The sequence below is a fragment of the Schistocerca piceifrons genome, chromosome 1, assembly GCF_021461385.2.
Source record: "Schistocerca piceifrons isolate TAMUIC-IGC-003096 chromosome 1, iqSchPice1.1, whole genome shotgun sequence".
NCBI classification, from domain to species: Eukaryota; Metazoa; Arthropoda; class Insecta; order Orthoptera; family Acrididae; genus Schistocerca; species Schistocerca piceifrons.
The window spans coordinates 288,680,551-288,695,892 of record NC_060138.1 but is presented as its reverse complement, the minus strand read 5'-3'; the positions used below and the strand labels follow the sequence as shown (position 1 = coordinate 288,695,892).

Sequence of the window (15,342 nt, the reverse complement as noted above, 5' to 3'; positions counted from 1 at the left end):
ACCAGTTTCAGCGGTGTTATTGCCCACAAACCACTGCCTCACAGATGCTGCTTTATGACAGAGTATACTGTCATAGTAATACGAATAGTCATTGTCTTCTAACTGTTCCTCTACTGTCCATAGTACATAATAATATAAAACGTGTTCATATCCTTCCGTAGTTTTTCTTAATCACAATAAGGGGACCACAATAAATACCCCCATACCGCAATACCACCTCCTCCGTATTTCACTGGTGGCATTACAAATGAAGGCAGGTAAGGTCGCAAGACATTCGCCAAGTCCAAACCCTCCTGTCGAATTTCCACAGAGAATAGCGTGACTCATCACTCGGTTCCAGTCATTCACTGACCAGCAGCGTTGGTCTTTACACTATCTGAAGCGCCACTTAGCACTGATTCTGTGCGGGTTACGAGGAGCTGATCGACCATCGAATCCCACTCTTTTTAAATCCTTATGAACGGTCGTACTAGCTTGACTCCTGGTAGTACTTTAGAACTCACGATGTATTTATTCTGATGATCTCAAAGGATGTTTTACAGCCAGTCTTCGTAATGCTCACCAGTTCCTGACCGTCAGTTCAAGAGGTGTGCCAGGTCTTGGTTTCGATGTGGCTGTTCTTTCGGGTTTCCACTTCACAGTCACATCACCAATAGTCGACTTGGACAGCGTTAGAAGTGTTGTAACTTCCTGATGGACACACTACCCACTGACATGCAACTGACTAGACCACGTTCTAAGTCACTGAGCTTTCCTGACCGACCTATACTGTTGTTACTCCTTCTCTACTGAAAATATTATAGTACCCGTCTCCTTTCATGTTGGGGAATCCGCCTCTTATGACATCTACTGGCCAAGTTCATTTTACATGTAGGTGACCGGATATTTTTGATCAGATAATTTATAGGCACTTTTTATCACAATGAAAGAAAAAATTCTGTTCTGTCGTATAAGAAAAAAATCTCAACATATATGTAAACTGCACAAATGTGTGTTAAGCATGGAGAGTTAATTATTACTACAGGCAAAGTGGAATAGAGTCCTTCAGAGAATTCAGTTTTGGAAAATCTGACAAAAAAAAAAAAAGAGAGACATTGCCGACAAAACTGAAGGATGAGATAGACAAAGTAACATGACGAATTAACAAAGCGGTGCAAATGAAGGAAAGTCCGATAACATCTCGCCAGAGGTCTCCCAGTCGAGCACAGAAGGCTGGATGTCACATGGCGTGAGATCAGCTTGACTAAGGCGCCGGACAGGGCTACTCTCGTAACACGAGGCAGTTGAGGGAACGGGAAAAGACTGTACGTCCATCAGCGAGCAGTTGCAGGGCAGTGTGTTGCTGTTCTTCATTACAACATGACCCAGAAACAACAATTGTATGACTTCACACTGGGAAGAATCATCGGGAAACTGTAAGAAGGACAAATTGCGACGAGAGTAGCCCAGGAGTTTGATATTGCTCACAGCATCATTTTAGGTGCCTGGGGAGCGTTCCGAACTGCAAGCACTGCCGTACGATGTACAGGGTATACATGAAGTCCGGGAATACTTTCAATTGGTTATTGCATAAGAACTAAACATTGTAGAGATGTTATACATACTGCATTTTGATGAGAAACCCTGAAAGATTTTTTTTTTTTTTTTTGTTTACAAACATTCGATATGCGAACCAAGAGTGACCCAGCAGACGTCAATACGGTAATCGAATTCTTGCCATACCCACCCCAGCATGGCAACGTCGACTGTGGCATTCGCTTCCCATATTCTCTCCCAGAACTCTGCTACATCACGTGGTAGAGGCTGTACCTCCCCTAGATCTTAAACGTGTCCCCACAGATTGAAGTCCCCTTCTGTAGGACGGCCAATCCATCGATGCGGCAGCTCCGTGTTCAGGAACCCATGAACTTCACGATCAAAATGGGGTGTATCCCCATCCTGCTGAATGATGGAGAGTCCGATTGCATTTGAGGCATCAGCCATTGCTGCAACATGTCCAAGTAGGAATATCCAGTGACAATGCTCTCGGCGAAGAAGAATGGCCCATACAGTTTTCGATGTGACAAGGCACAAAAAACATTACCTCTGGAGAATCACGCTCAAATTAAATGCATTCGTGTGGGTACTTTGTACCCAGATTCGACAGTTATGCCTGTTCATTTTTCCATTAATGTGAAAATGGCTTCGTCGCTAAAAATTAAGCGATCAATAATGCCATCCCCATCCTCATTCAATTGTTGCAACTGCGAACAAAACTCAAAACGATTGTCTTTGTTGTCGTCACTGAGCTTCTGCACTAGCTCCAATTTGAATGGTTTAATAGACAGCTTCTGCCGCAGGACTTTCCACACTGTCATTGGAGCCACTTCGAGTTCAAGGGGTTCACGACTCACCGATCTCTTTCGACTCATAAATGTCTCTCGTGCGCACTCCACGTGCACTTCACTCGCACTGGGACGTCCGCTTCTCTTTGCCGGGCACAAGCAACCTGTCGTAACGAATTTGTTATGCCAGTGGTAAATGGCCTTTCTTGTTGGTGGCTTCTTACCGTACTTGGTTCTAAACATCCGCTGAACAGCTGTAGCACACTTGTTTTCGTCGAACTCCAAAGCACAGAGAGCTCACTCCGCACCTGAACTCGCCATGTTTGCGACTAGCACTGACTACTGGCAAATTACCAAACTACGCTGTGGCGGTATACATGAAAAAAAAACTTTCAGGGTTTCTTTTCAAAATGACATCTGTATCATATCGACAATGTTTGGTTCTTCTGCAATAAATAATTGAAAGTGTTTCCGGACTTTATGTACACCCTGTACAGGAGGCGGCCGACCGCGGTCGACTGCGGCAGCAGAAGACCGCTACCTTGTGCGACAGGCAAGAAGTCGCCCACGTCAAACGGTGGGTGCGACTGCAAATACATTTAACAGGACGGCAAGGAACGCAGTTTCATGCTCCACAGTGGCACGGCGACTGCACTGTGTGCCGTCTTTGTCTGGCGCCAGTACGATATGTTCCGTTGACACTCGCACGTATGCGGCACCATTTACGATGGTGCCAGCACCACAGGGACTTGGCCAACAAGGCGTGAGGTCGCGTGCTTTTCTCCGATGAGAGCAGATACAGCCTAAGTAGTGATTCTGAACATACTCTCTTAGGACACCTTCGCTTGTCATCTTCAACAGATGTCATTACCGTATGGTTGGTGCAGTGCTGACAAGCGGGGGCTGCTTGAACTGCGAGCTGGAGAAAGTTTTGTAAATAGTAGAAGAGCAGACCTCATCTTTGGCAACTACATTTTCCTAGTTCCTTAATGAAACTGTATAAGCGAAAGTTGGTTTTTAACTATTCATACCAAGTCTCTTCCATACTCACTCTCATGTTCCATGTCGAATGCTGTATTGTTTCCAACACAGGCAGCAAAGAAGCAAGTCATCTGTGCATTTATGCTATTATACTTGAAGATTTTGTCCGCTGTTTCTGGAATCTGTAAGCCCAGATTTGCTGAGTAGACAGATATTTAAAGCCAGGCGACAATTCATAGCAATTTATAGATGTTACTGTTGTCGTACTGTGTGAGTCACCCATAGATTTTGGACGCTTATATACAAAATATTCTTCCCCTTTAAAAGGTAGGATTGATATTTTTTTTTTAAATTTGTAACTTTCCAAGTTCATCATTCCAGTTGCGTTAACGTTGACATAAATAAAGGATTTTATATGGAAATGCTCAGCGGGCTGCCAAAAGTAATTGAAAACAAACAAGCTACGATAAATGTTCAGTCAAAGAACAATGATTATTTCTCCCTGTGGTAAATCACAGCCGATTTGTACCCAGAAAATGAGCACTTAACCCATGGGTATAATTATGTTCCATGTACAAATGCATTAAACTTCGAAAAACTTTCATTTCTTACTGATCTGCAAATATTTGAGGAAAACAATGAAACTGTGTCTGTTAATGCGTACAGTACACAGTACTCATACCACGGGTGGATGGTGAAAGGAAGGAGAGAAGAACACAAAAGAAAAGAATTTACAGTGCTTGCGTTGTATGTTATGAATCATCATAAATGTGAGAAACATGTGAATCTGTTAATGATACTTGTGGAAAACATAAAAATTTACAATTTGTCACATAAAAAACCTTTAGCATTATTGCTCATCACCATTCAACTGAATAATGTGAACGATGTTTGTGTTATTTTCAGTCTAAAGAGAAGTTAGCGCGCATTCACTTATCTTTTCACAACTCGAACCAGTCAACAGCGCTGTTTCATGCCGAGAAAACAGAAACAATATGAAACAGTCAACTCATATAACAAGATATTGAAGCTCATTTATGCAGATTTCGTATGTTTGCTGCATGAAAAGGTTTACAAAAGGAACGCTCCAAATAGACCGATGTGAATCACAGAGATATCTGCCACTTTATACGCAGATTTCAGTGAGCTGTACATAATATGGCGGCTGTTGTGTTTCGCAGTCTAATAAATTGTGACGCACATTTTATATTGTGGCCTTGTGCAAATGAGTGGAAGAAATGATCAAAATAAATCAAAGTGATGTTTCTGTGATCGCGACGAATGTGGAAAATTACAAAAAAATTACTAAATCTATCGCAGCGGACTACTGTAGGAACATAAAATTTAAGTGTATACATTCCTTCAACTTTCTGGCTTCCTGTCTAGAATAATTAGAATAATTTGTCTAGTAATTAAAGCCCGAAAAATTGAAAATAACAAGAGAGTAATTCCTGGACAGCGAGTAGTACAATTTGATCAATAAGAAATCATGTAACTGACAAATCAGTTTTGTTGGAAGAACAATTGCCAGAAAATGAGCAACCCAAAAGCTTACTGACTGGTGAAACAACAATCAAAGAACTAGAATACTGAAGAATGTGAAAAGACAGGCGTTTATCTGAATGCAAGACATTGGGAGATTACTCCCACTTGCAAGTTATTTGAAACGGGATGTCTTGCTTTTGGCTGACGTTTTAGAAAATTTCTGTGTACTTTCTTAAAACGTACAAACTAGATCCAGCCTATTACGTTACTTCACCTGGCTTGGCACTGGATGTATTGCTGGAAACTACTCATGTAAAACTGCAGCTAATTGTGGACAGAGAACAATTACAATACGTTGAGCGCGGTGTCAGAGGTGGTACTGTTTACTGTTCACATTGTCATACAGTTGTAAACAATAGATTCACGGCTGATTATGGTAAAAATAAATATGCATCTTGTATGAGTATTACAAGAGGCGTCAAAAGAAAAAGAGACAGATTGAGAAAAAGTAAGTGAACTGTTTATTATGTCAATAGTCACGGTAATAAGTCTAAATGCATTTATCCCACTGTGAGAGAAGACAGTGACTTCATGGAAAAATGTTTGCAGTTACCTATAGAACCACGGCAGCACACAGGCGTGGACCACTTTGTCCAAAGCAAATTAGCGGTTACAAGCGTCTTTGTTCAGGGCTCTAAAACATCTAAATCGCATGGCGTGAGATCAGGCCTGTATGTAGGATGATGTATAAGGGCTTCCCAAACGGAACTTCTGAGCCATACTAGAAACAACCTTGAAACATGTGGACGGGCATTATCCTGCAATAGTCGACCGATGTGGCCAAGCGATTCTAGGCGCTTCTGTCTGGAACCGCACGACCGCTACGGTCGCAGGTTCGAATCCTGCCTCGGGCGTGGCTTTGTGTGATGTCCTTAGGTTAGTTAAGTTTAAGTAGTTCTAAGTTCCAGGGGACTGGTGACCTCAGATGTTAAGTCCCATAGTGCTCAGAGCCATTTGAACCATTTTTTATCCTGTAATAGAATGATGCCGTTCCGATTACCAGAGGTTTAGCTGGGAAACCGTTATACATCCTCCACATAGTCTACATCTCTCCCCACGTGATTTCCATATTTTTGGAGCTGTGAAGAACAATATTTGTGGCCATCGGTTCGCTTCGGATGAAGAGGGGCACGCCCGGATCCAATCATTGTTCCGTAGGTGACCAGAAACATTTTTTTACGAAGGCACTGACCGTCTTATCTCACAGTGGGATAAACAGTTGACTTTCGTTTTTTCCATATATCTCGTTTTTATTTGTCCGTCCCTTGTAAATTCCTCAATATTAACAGTCTCTACAGCCGGCCCATGATACAACATCTACCAGTATCTCAGTGTGCAGGGATGTCTATGGACAGTTTTGATATAATGAGCATACCAGATGCAAACATAGGTTATGTTTTAGCAGTGGATCTAGAGTATACAGAAAATTTATATGAACATCAGTCTGGTCCTCCATTGTGTTCAAAGAATGGAGGATCAGCGAGCCAGGGGGTGCAAATTATACGATAAGAAATACTACGCTGTTGATCATCGAAACTTAAACCAGTGTCACATATATCAGTGTTTTTCTTGTGATCTACATCTATCACGGCTGTTACAACTTCCGTACTGGACAGAACATTCCGTCTTCTTCTTACATTGCATAGATTATCGCGCGTTAGTTTTCAGCGAAAGTACTTGGCTGAGTGCAGACAAGCAAAGCATACGCACTGTATTATGCAATTCTAGTCACTGCTAAAGGATAATTGTATCATGTCTTCACGCATGAAGCTCTCTGATTAATATATTTCTCAGAAAAAAAACATACAAAAGGGTTGTGAAGGCTTAGCCTATGAAGAACTGAAAATGTCTTCACCATGCGAAAATAATGGGTTGTGATCGGCTGTTTAGTTTTAACGGCTGATAAAATACTGGGTTCTGACTGGGGTAGGGGGCAAGGGACGGGGAGAGGAGAGGCGAATGGAGAGGCTATGGACTGATGAAAGGTTATTAGAGGATTTTCTTCTATGAATCTGTTAGTATACAGTGTGTCAAGAGCACGCTGTGGCCACAAAACATTGGTAAGAAACACCCTCTGCCACTGATGATGTTATTCCAACACTGCAGATCTGCCTCTGCAAATAGGCGATCCAGCTCATTCGGGGATTTTTTTCTGCAAGGTTGGCAAAACACAAATTTGGGGCCAAGCGCCCACCGCGATTGCTACTCTCTCAGTTCCGCCCTGGAAAACTATAAATAAAAACAGAGAAAGAACATGGTACTAGAGGGTCGTTCTTGAGGGCCCGAGGGGCCCTGCTTCGCCAGAAGTTTTGTGATATAATTGTATTCTGTCCACTTCTTCAGTATTATATCAGACTGTATGACAGTGACATGATTTTTGTGTAGTAAGAGTGATAGAGAGCAGAGGTGATCAGGCCCAGTTTCCACTGTTTCTTTGCAGAGACACAATGTTACTCTAAACTGCCTGTAGCCGGGCCAGACCTTGCTGCTACCTCTCTCTCGTCCCTCCCCAAAGTGTATCCAGTGTATCGTACTACAGCAGGGTTTTCCACACTGTTTTCTGCGGAATATTGGAGTTCAGAGAAAAGTGAATAAGAGGTGCACGAAAAACGGTTAATAGCATGGCGTTTATTTTCGACCTATTTACTTATTTTTTTAAAAAAAGGTATTATGATTTATATGGTATGAGATATGATTTAAAATTGAAGTAATCAGTGAATGAAACAAGTTTTTCTCATTTTCTGAAATTTTATTAATTTTAATAACATTTTAAATAAACAGGGTGTTCCATCAAAGTACCAGGATTCTTAGGTTTCCGCCAGAGGAAGAGTTTATGAATCCCTGTTCTACAGTGCCGAAACTATTTTCCTTTCCCCTCCACATATATTTAACGCCGAGGGCCAGTTTCAGATGACCTCTACTCCCTCCAAACCCCCAGCTCCTCAAACTGCAGTCACAGTGACGTGAACAAGTTAAGTTGTTTCACTGTTTTCCATCTCGGTAGGGGGGGGGGGGGGGGGGGGGAGGGGGAGGAGGGACAGATGAGCTCACGCAAACATCCCTTTCACCCGATTCCAGCGAACCTTGCTGTCCCTCCCCCCCCCCCCCTACCCCCTACCCACTACCCCCTCCTTTACTACCTGTCTGCAAACCTACACTATGTTTGAGGCCAGTTGGCTACGGTCCGTAGCCAGAACTGTACGGAGGTGAAGCTGTGTCCCTGGCAGAACTCCGAAACCTGTGATCCCCCCCCCCCCACCCAACCTCTCCCATACAAAAAACTACCTTTCTGTAATGTTTTGTACATAGATATACGAAGGTCTGGAATTTTTAAGGTGGGTTTAATGAAAATGAAGCATTACTGATAAATATTACTTAAATGAGCTACAAAGACGAGAAACACAACAAGTTACATGTATCATTTTAGTACCTAAATTACAGACTGTACAAGTTTATTAAAAGAATTAAAAGTAAAACAAATTTTATGTCGTATTCTTTGTGGCAGCTGCTGTGCACTGATTTTATCATGATTTATAGCAAAGAACAGATTTTATTAGCTCCTATTAAATTAGTAACAGTTTATGACTCATTATTACGAAATAAAAGAAAAAGGCTACAAAGGAAATGTTTGCTAAAGCGCTCTTCAGTTTATTAAGTATGGAAGAGAAGCTAGAAAACAAACAGTTAGACTTACATCAACCAATTACAATATCACACATACAACACAAAAAGCTATTGAATTCACTTCTCTATATACTTTATTATTAGCTACAGTATTACACTGATTAAACATATATTTATAACTGTGTAATTACGATATTTAGCGTTATTCTGCCTTTTTAAGAAGTATGACATAAAGAAAGATTATACAACAAACAATTCAGAACCATTCCGTTATAAAGTTTATTGACTTTTTATCTGGGCCCCATCAACGAAAATGAGCACCAAACCGCACTGCATGATACTACGAGGAACGTTCAATAAGTATTGCAACAAATTTTTTTTCTGAAAGCAGGTTGGTTTTATTCAGGATTCCAATACACCATATTAATCCCCATCACCCAAGTACCGCTTCACGCAGAGTGCATCCTTCTTCAATGGGCCAAACAGATAGAAGTCGGTAGGTGCGAGATCCGGGTTGTAAGGTGGATGAGGAGCAACAGTCCAAAGAAATTTTGTGAAGTCCTCTCGGACGAACAGACTTGGGTGAGGCCTTGCATTGCCTTAGAGAAGGAGAAGTTCTTTTGCATTTTTGTGGCAACAAACACGCTGAAGTCGTTCCTTGAATTTCCTGAGCGTAGTACAGTACGCTTCAGAGTTTATTGTTGCATCATGAGGGAGGACATCAAAAAGAATAACGCCTTAGAGTCCCAGAAGTGGCCGGCCGGGGTGGCCGAGCGGTTCTAGGAGCTTCAGTCTGGAACCGCGCGACCGCTACGGTCGCAGGTTCGAATCCTGCCTCGGGCATGGATGTGTGTGATGTCCTTAGGTTAGTTGTTGTTGTTGTTGTTGTTGTTGTGGTCTTCAGTCCTGAGACTGGTTTGATGCAGCTCTCCATGCTACTCTATCCTGTGCAAGGTTTTTCATCTCCCAGTACCTACTGCAACCTACATCCTTCTGAAGGTTAGTTAGGTTTAAGTGGTTCTAAGTTCTTGAGGACTGATGACCTCAGAAGTTAAGTCCCATAGTGCTCAGAGCCATTTGAACCATTTTTGAAGTCCCACAAGTCCTTCGCCATTACTTCATCGGCTGACGGTGCGGCTTTGAGCTTTTTCTTCGGAGGAGAGGTAGTGTGGCGCCGACCCATGGATTGCCGTTTTGTTTCCGGTTCGAAGCAATGGATCCACGTTTCATAGCCCGTGAAGAAGTTCGACAAAAAATTGTCACAATCATCCTCGTAACATGCAGGCAATTATGTAAAGGTGGTCCTTCGTTGCTCTTCTGTTAGGCGAAGAGGAGCTCAGTGAGCACACATCTTCGAGCACCCCAAGTGGTGGACGAGTGGTCCAGCACTACCACCAGAGATGTTCATTTGAGCAGTGAGGCGCTTGATTGCGATCCGTGATCCGTCCATCATCTCGAATGAGAATGAAATTAGAATTATATTAATACCTGTAGCTGCTAACGGGCGTTGATATATATCAACAGGGACGGGTGAAAATGTGTGCCCAAACCGGGACTCGAACCAGAGATGTTCATTTGAGCAGTGAGGCGCTTGATTGCGATCCGTGATCCGTCCATCATCTCGAATGAGAATGAAATTAGAATTATATTAATACCTGTAGCTGCTAACGGGCGTTGATATATATCAACAGGGACGGGTGAAAATGTGTGCCCAAACCGGGACTCGAACCAGGGATCTCCTGCTTACATGGCAGACGATCTATCCATTTGAGCCACCGAGAGCACAGAGGACAGCGTGACTGCAGGGACTATCTCGCGCACGCCTCCCGCGAGACCCACATTCTCACCTTGTATGTCCACACACTACATTCGTAGTGTCCCACCCCAACACACTCATTGCTCATGGAAGACATTCTTTTCAAGTCCCGTAAGAGTTTGGGGAATATGTGTGCATACGCAGAGAAGAATAAGGTCGTGGGTGGTGTTGCCGGAACTATATACGTATATGGGTATAGCATCTGTTCTTTCGGACATGTCCGAAAGGACAGACACCACTGATGACCTGTAGCCGTTTAGAACGGATTTAGAATTATACATTAATACCTTCAGCTGCTGACGACCCACCAGGGTAGCCGAGAGTGCTAACGCGCTGCTTCCTGGATTCTGGTAGGCGCGCCGTCCCCGGATCGAATCCGCCCGGTGGATTAACGACGAGGGCCGATGTGCCGGTGTTGTGTACACAGTTCCGCGTAGTCAGCGCGTACACAACTTTCCCAATAGAGCGCGCCTCACTAAGCACAACAATGCAGGCGCAGCGCTCATCCGTCTCCGCACTACGAAATGGCGCTGTCTTAAGAGACGGACCAAATTCTGCTTCCGCCGATTCGCGTATTAATATATAACACAGCCAATGAGATTGCTGCTAATGTAGAACCTTTTCTCCTCGCGGATCACACTCGCGCAGTGATACCTGAATGCTCGAGGTATTACAACGAGTGTACAGCCCTCCGATTAGTCAGTCTGCATTTGTCTGCACCAGTCTGTACCAGTCTGCATTAGTCTGTACCAGTCTCCAGTCAAGTTTCAGTCTGCACCTAAGTAGATTATCATATTCCTGTACATAGCCATGAAGATAAATGTATAGACATTTTGTCAAGTATCAGAGATATGTGAGAATAAGATTAACGTACCAAGACCAAAGGAACTTCAGATTGTCAATTGTAATTAGCATCCAGAACCAAGTTAAGTAATTTTTAGGCTTGTTATCATTTTAATAAAAGCGTGTTTAAATTAATCAAGTTCTGTTTAAAGTTGGTCACCGTCAATCTGCTACTCCAAGCGTGCAAGTGACATTTCTATCGTCTGACCTAATGGCAGAAGATAAACACGCCACGATAAGACCACGCGACATATTGCTGACACTCGCCTACTTCGTTAGAGTGACAAGTCAAATAATCTGATGGCGTGTGTACCGAAGGTCTTACAGTACGCACACCACAGCCGGCCAGCCTGGATGTCGTTTTTAGGCGGTTTCCCTCATCCCGCTAGGTGAATACCGGGCCTGACCCCATGTTTCGCCTCAGTTACACCACTCGCAGACATTTGAACACATTCGCACTATTCCATGGATTACACTCGACGCAGAGAGTTGACGTACACTAATTCCGTCCCATGGGGGGGGGGGGGGGGGGGGGGGGGATATGGGGTGGCAGCAGGAAGGGCATCCGGTCACCTCTTAACCATTAACATGCCACATCTGATTAACGATGGCTGACCGTGCGTAAGAAAAGGCTCAGGCGATAGAAAAGATTGATAGATAGACCTTCAGCTGCTGACAGGATTTGATGCGTATCAACCGGGACAGGTGAAAATTTCTTCGTAAGAATGTCTCCCACGAGTAATGAGTGTACTGGGTAGGGACACTACGAATGTAGTGTGAGGAAACACAAGGTGAGAATGTGGGTCTCGCGGGAGGCGTGCGCGAGATAGTCCCTGCAGTGGCGCTATGCTCTGTGCCCTCGGTGCCTCAGATGGATAGAGCGTCTGCCATGTAAGCAGGGGATCCCGGGTGCGAGTCCCGGAAGGGGCACACATTTTCACCTGTCCCCGTTGATATATATCAACGCCGGTGAGCAGCTGATGGTATTAATATAATTCCAATTTCGTTCTAGACGGCTGCCGGTCCGAAAGAACAGACACCATATCCATATAAGTATATCGAATGAGAATGTCCGCACATTCCAATATTCCAGCAGTCACAGCTGCGTGCGGCCGACAGGCAAGCGGGAGATCGGAGAGGTTTGCGCCACCTTTTTGCGATGATGACAGACGCCTTGTCCAACTACTGACCGTGCTTTTATTCACTACCAGTTCTCCGTACACCATCTGCAAGGGCCTGTTAGTATCTGCGATGCTAGCAAAAGGAACTCAATGACAGTCTCTGCTTCGAACGCAACTCCGTTACAGGCGCCATTTTGACCGCTATGTTAAGCGCCGCCACCAGTCACAATTTCATGAAACTATAGGAGCTAAGGCGAGAATATTCCACAGTGTCGCACAATAAGTTCCGAGTTTTTTCAAGCAGAAATGGCCGAGAAAAAATTGTGTTGCATTCCTTATTGAACGCCTCTCGTACGATGGCGGTAGAGAAAGAAATGTGGCATTTTAGTGTTTGGAAAGATAAGGCTGTTTTATTTTATCGAGAGCTGCTGTGGTTGGCTGTACCGAAAGCACAGTAAGCGCGTGCGACTTACGAGGTTGTCAGAGACGCAGGAGAATTCTTCGACGAGATCGGCGCCACGCTGCAGGTACTGCTGCAGAGCGGCAGCCACGGCGGAGACGACGCGGGCGCCCTCCGGCGCCGCCTCGCTCAGCAGCCGCACCTGCATCACGTCCGGGTTCGACACCAGCTCGCGCTCCTCCTCCTTCTGCTCCTGCAAATGGCGGCGGCCGCGTCACTCCCAAGCCTGTCCTGTTACTGCTGTCCTCAGTCCAGGGACTGCTCTGATGCAGCTGTCCACGCTACTGTATCACGAACAACTACTGCACCATACATGCATTTTAACCTGCTTACCTTAGCTGGCCGAAGTGGCCGAGCGGTTCTAGCCGCTTCAGTCTGGAACCGCGCGACCGCTACGGTCGCAGGTTCGAATCCTGCCTCGGGCATGGATGTGTGTGCTGTCCTTAGGTTAGTTGACGACTGATGACCTCAGCAGTTAAGTCTCATAGTGCTCAGAGCCATTTGAACCATTCGCTTACCTTAATCGACAGAAACCAGATGGCAGTTTTAAGAGTCGAGGGGTATGAAAGGGAAGCAGTGATTGGGAAGGAAGTGAGACAGGGTTGTAGCCTATCCCCGATGTTATTCAATCTATATATTGAGCAAGCAATAAAGGAAACAAAAGAAAAGTTCGGAGTAGGTATTAAAATCCATGGAGAAGAAATAAAAACTTTGAGGTTCGCCGATGACATTGTAATTCTGTCAGAGACAGCAAAGGACTTGGAAGAGCAGTTGAACGGAATGGGCAGTGTCTTGAAAGGAGGATATAAGATGAACATCAACAAAAGCAAAACGAGGATCATGGAATGTAGTCAAATTAAGTCGGGTGATGCTCAGGGAATTAGATTAGGAAATGAGACACTTAAAGTACTAAATGAGTTTTGCTATTTGGGGAGCAAAATAATTGATGATGGTCGAAGTAGAGACGATATAAAATGTAGACTGGCAATGGCAAGGAAAGCGTTTCTGAAGAAGAAAAATTTGTTAACATCGAGTATATATTTAAGTGTCAGGAAGTCGTTTCTCAAAGTATTTATGTGGAGTGTAGCCATGTATGCAAGTGAAACGTGGACGATAAATAGTTTAGACAAGAAGAGAATAGAAGCTTTCGAAATGTGGTGCTACAGAAGAATGCTGAAGATTAGATGGGTGGATCACATAACTAATGAAGAGGTATTGAATAGAATTGGGGAGACAAAAAATTTGTGGCACAACTTGACTAGAAGAAGGGATCGGTTAGTAGGACGTGTTCTGAAACATCGAGGGATCACCAATTTAGTATTGGAGAGCAGCGTGGAGGGTAAAAATCGTAGAGGGAGACCAAGAGATGAATACACTAAGCAGATTCAGAAGGATGTAGGTTGCAGTAGGTACTGGGAGATGAAGAAGCTTGCACAGGATAGAGTAGCATGGAGAGCTGCATCAAACCAGTCTCAGGACTGAACACCACAACAACAACAACCTTAATCGAGCTGTGAACTCGCTCTAAAATTTGTACCCCCTACATTTCCCCCACTACTCAACTGAGAATTCCTTAATACTGGTTGCAGGCTACTCATAGAGGTCCAGTGTGGGCTGCAAGTACATGGCACCGAAACTTGGTAGACATTCTAACATGTTAATGCAGAATCGATTTATACTAGAAAAAAATTAGTTCCAACTTTGGCCACCAGGTGCAAATCTGGCATTGTGAATGCAAGAAAGACGGATAGAATTGTTTCCATATGTAATGGGTTAGGAAAGGGATGTGGGCATAAAAGCTTCAACAAATGAAAAAAAGCATGTTGGTTTCATTATTAACCACCGCTTACACAATTTGTTCAATATGGGCTGCGAATATGACAACGAGATGCTGCCTCTGTAAAACGACGTGATCAACAAATGCTCGCAGTAGTTCTGGAGGAAACTGAGCAATGTGTTCCTGTACACTGTCATTCAGATCGAGTAGAGGCCGAAGGCGTTCGTGGTAAACGCGTTCTTTTAGATATCCCCACAGTCAAAAGTCACATAGATCTAAATCATGTGAGCTTGCAGGCCATACATCTGGAAAACCTATGGAGATAACACATTCGTGTATGTTTGCATTAAGGAAATCTTTTCCTGGGCGAGTGACATGAGATGTTGCGCTATCTTGCCTGAAAATATTTATTTCCATATAGTAGCGCTCCTCCAAAGCACGAATCAAATGCTGTACACGGAGACCTCGATAATGTGCAGACGTCTGCCAGGCCCTCCGGGTGTATACTCTTCAAAGAAAAAAGGACCGAGAATAAAGGTGCTTTTGAATCCAAACCACACAATCACATGCGGCGAAGGCAATTGCTCTTCGTGCACAACACGTGGTTTAACAGTACCCGAAACTCGGTAGTTCCGTAATTCACTGCATCCTGCAGTGTAAAATGCACCTCGTAACTCCACAGAGTATTGCCCGATCACATATCGTTAACTTCGATCTCTGCCAGTAACCGATGAGCAAATTCAGACCGTTCCTGAAGATCATGAGAGTTGAGTTGCTGCACCGTGTGCATCTTGTATAGGTTGTTGTTGTGGTCTTCAGTCCAGAGACTGATTTGATGCAGCTGTGCATAC

The 15,342-nt window shown here is 44.0% G+C and overlaps 1 protein-coding gene across 1 annotated transcript in view; it reads right to left on the bottom strand.

The window, feature by feature from the left end:
- The window catches only part of LOC124712919, a 60,830-nt gene that overhangs the window by 26,423 nt on the left and 19,065 nt on the right, over positions 1 to 15,342 (bottom strand). The window contains exon 3 of the mRNA XM_047242912.1: positions 12,728 to 12,907. Coding sequence (XP_047098868.1) covers positions 12,728 to 12,907 — 180 coding nt within the window. The remainder of the gene's footprint in view (positions 1 to 12,727; positions 12,908 to 15,342) is intronic.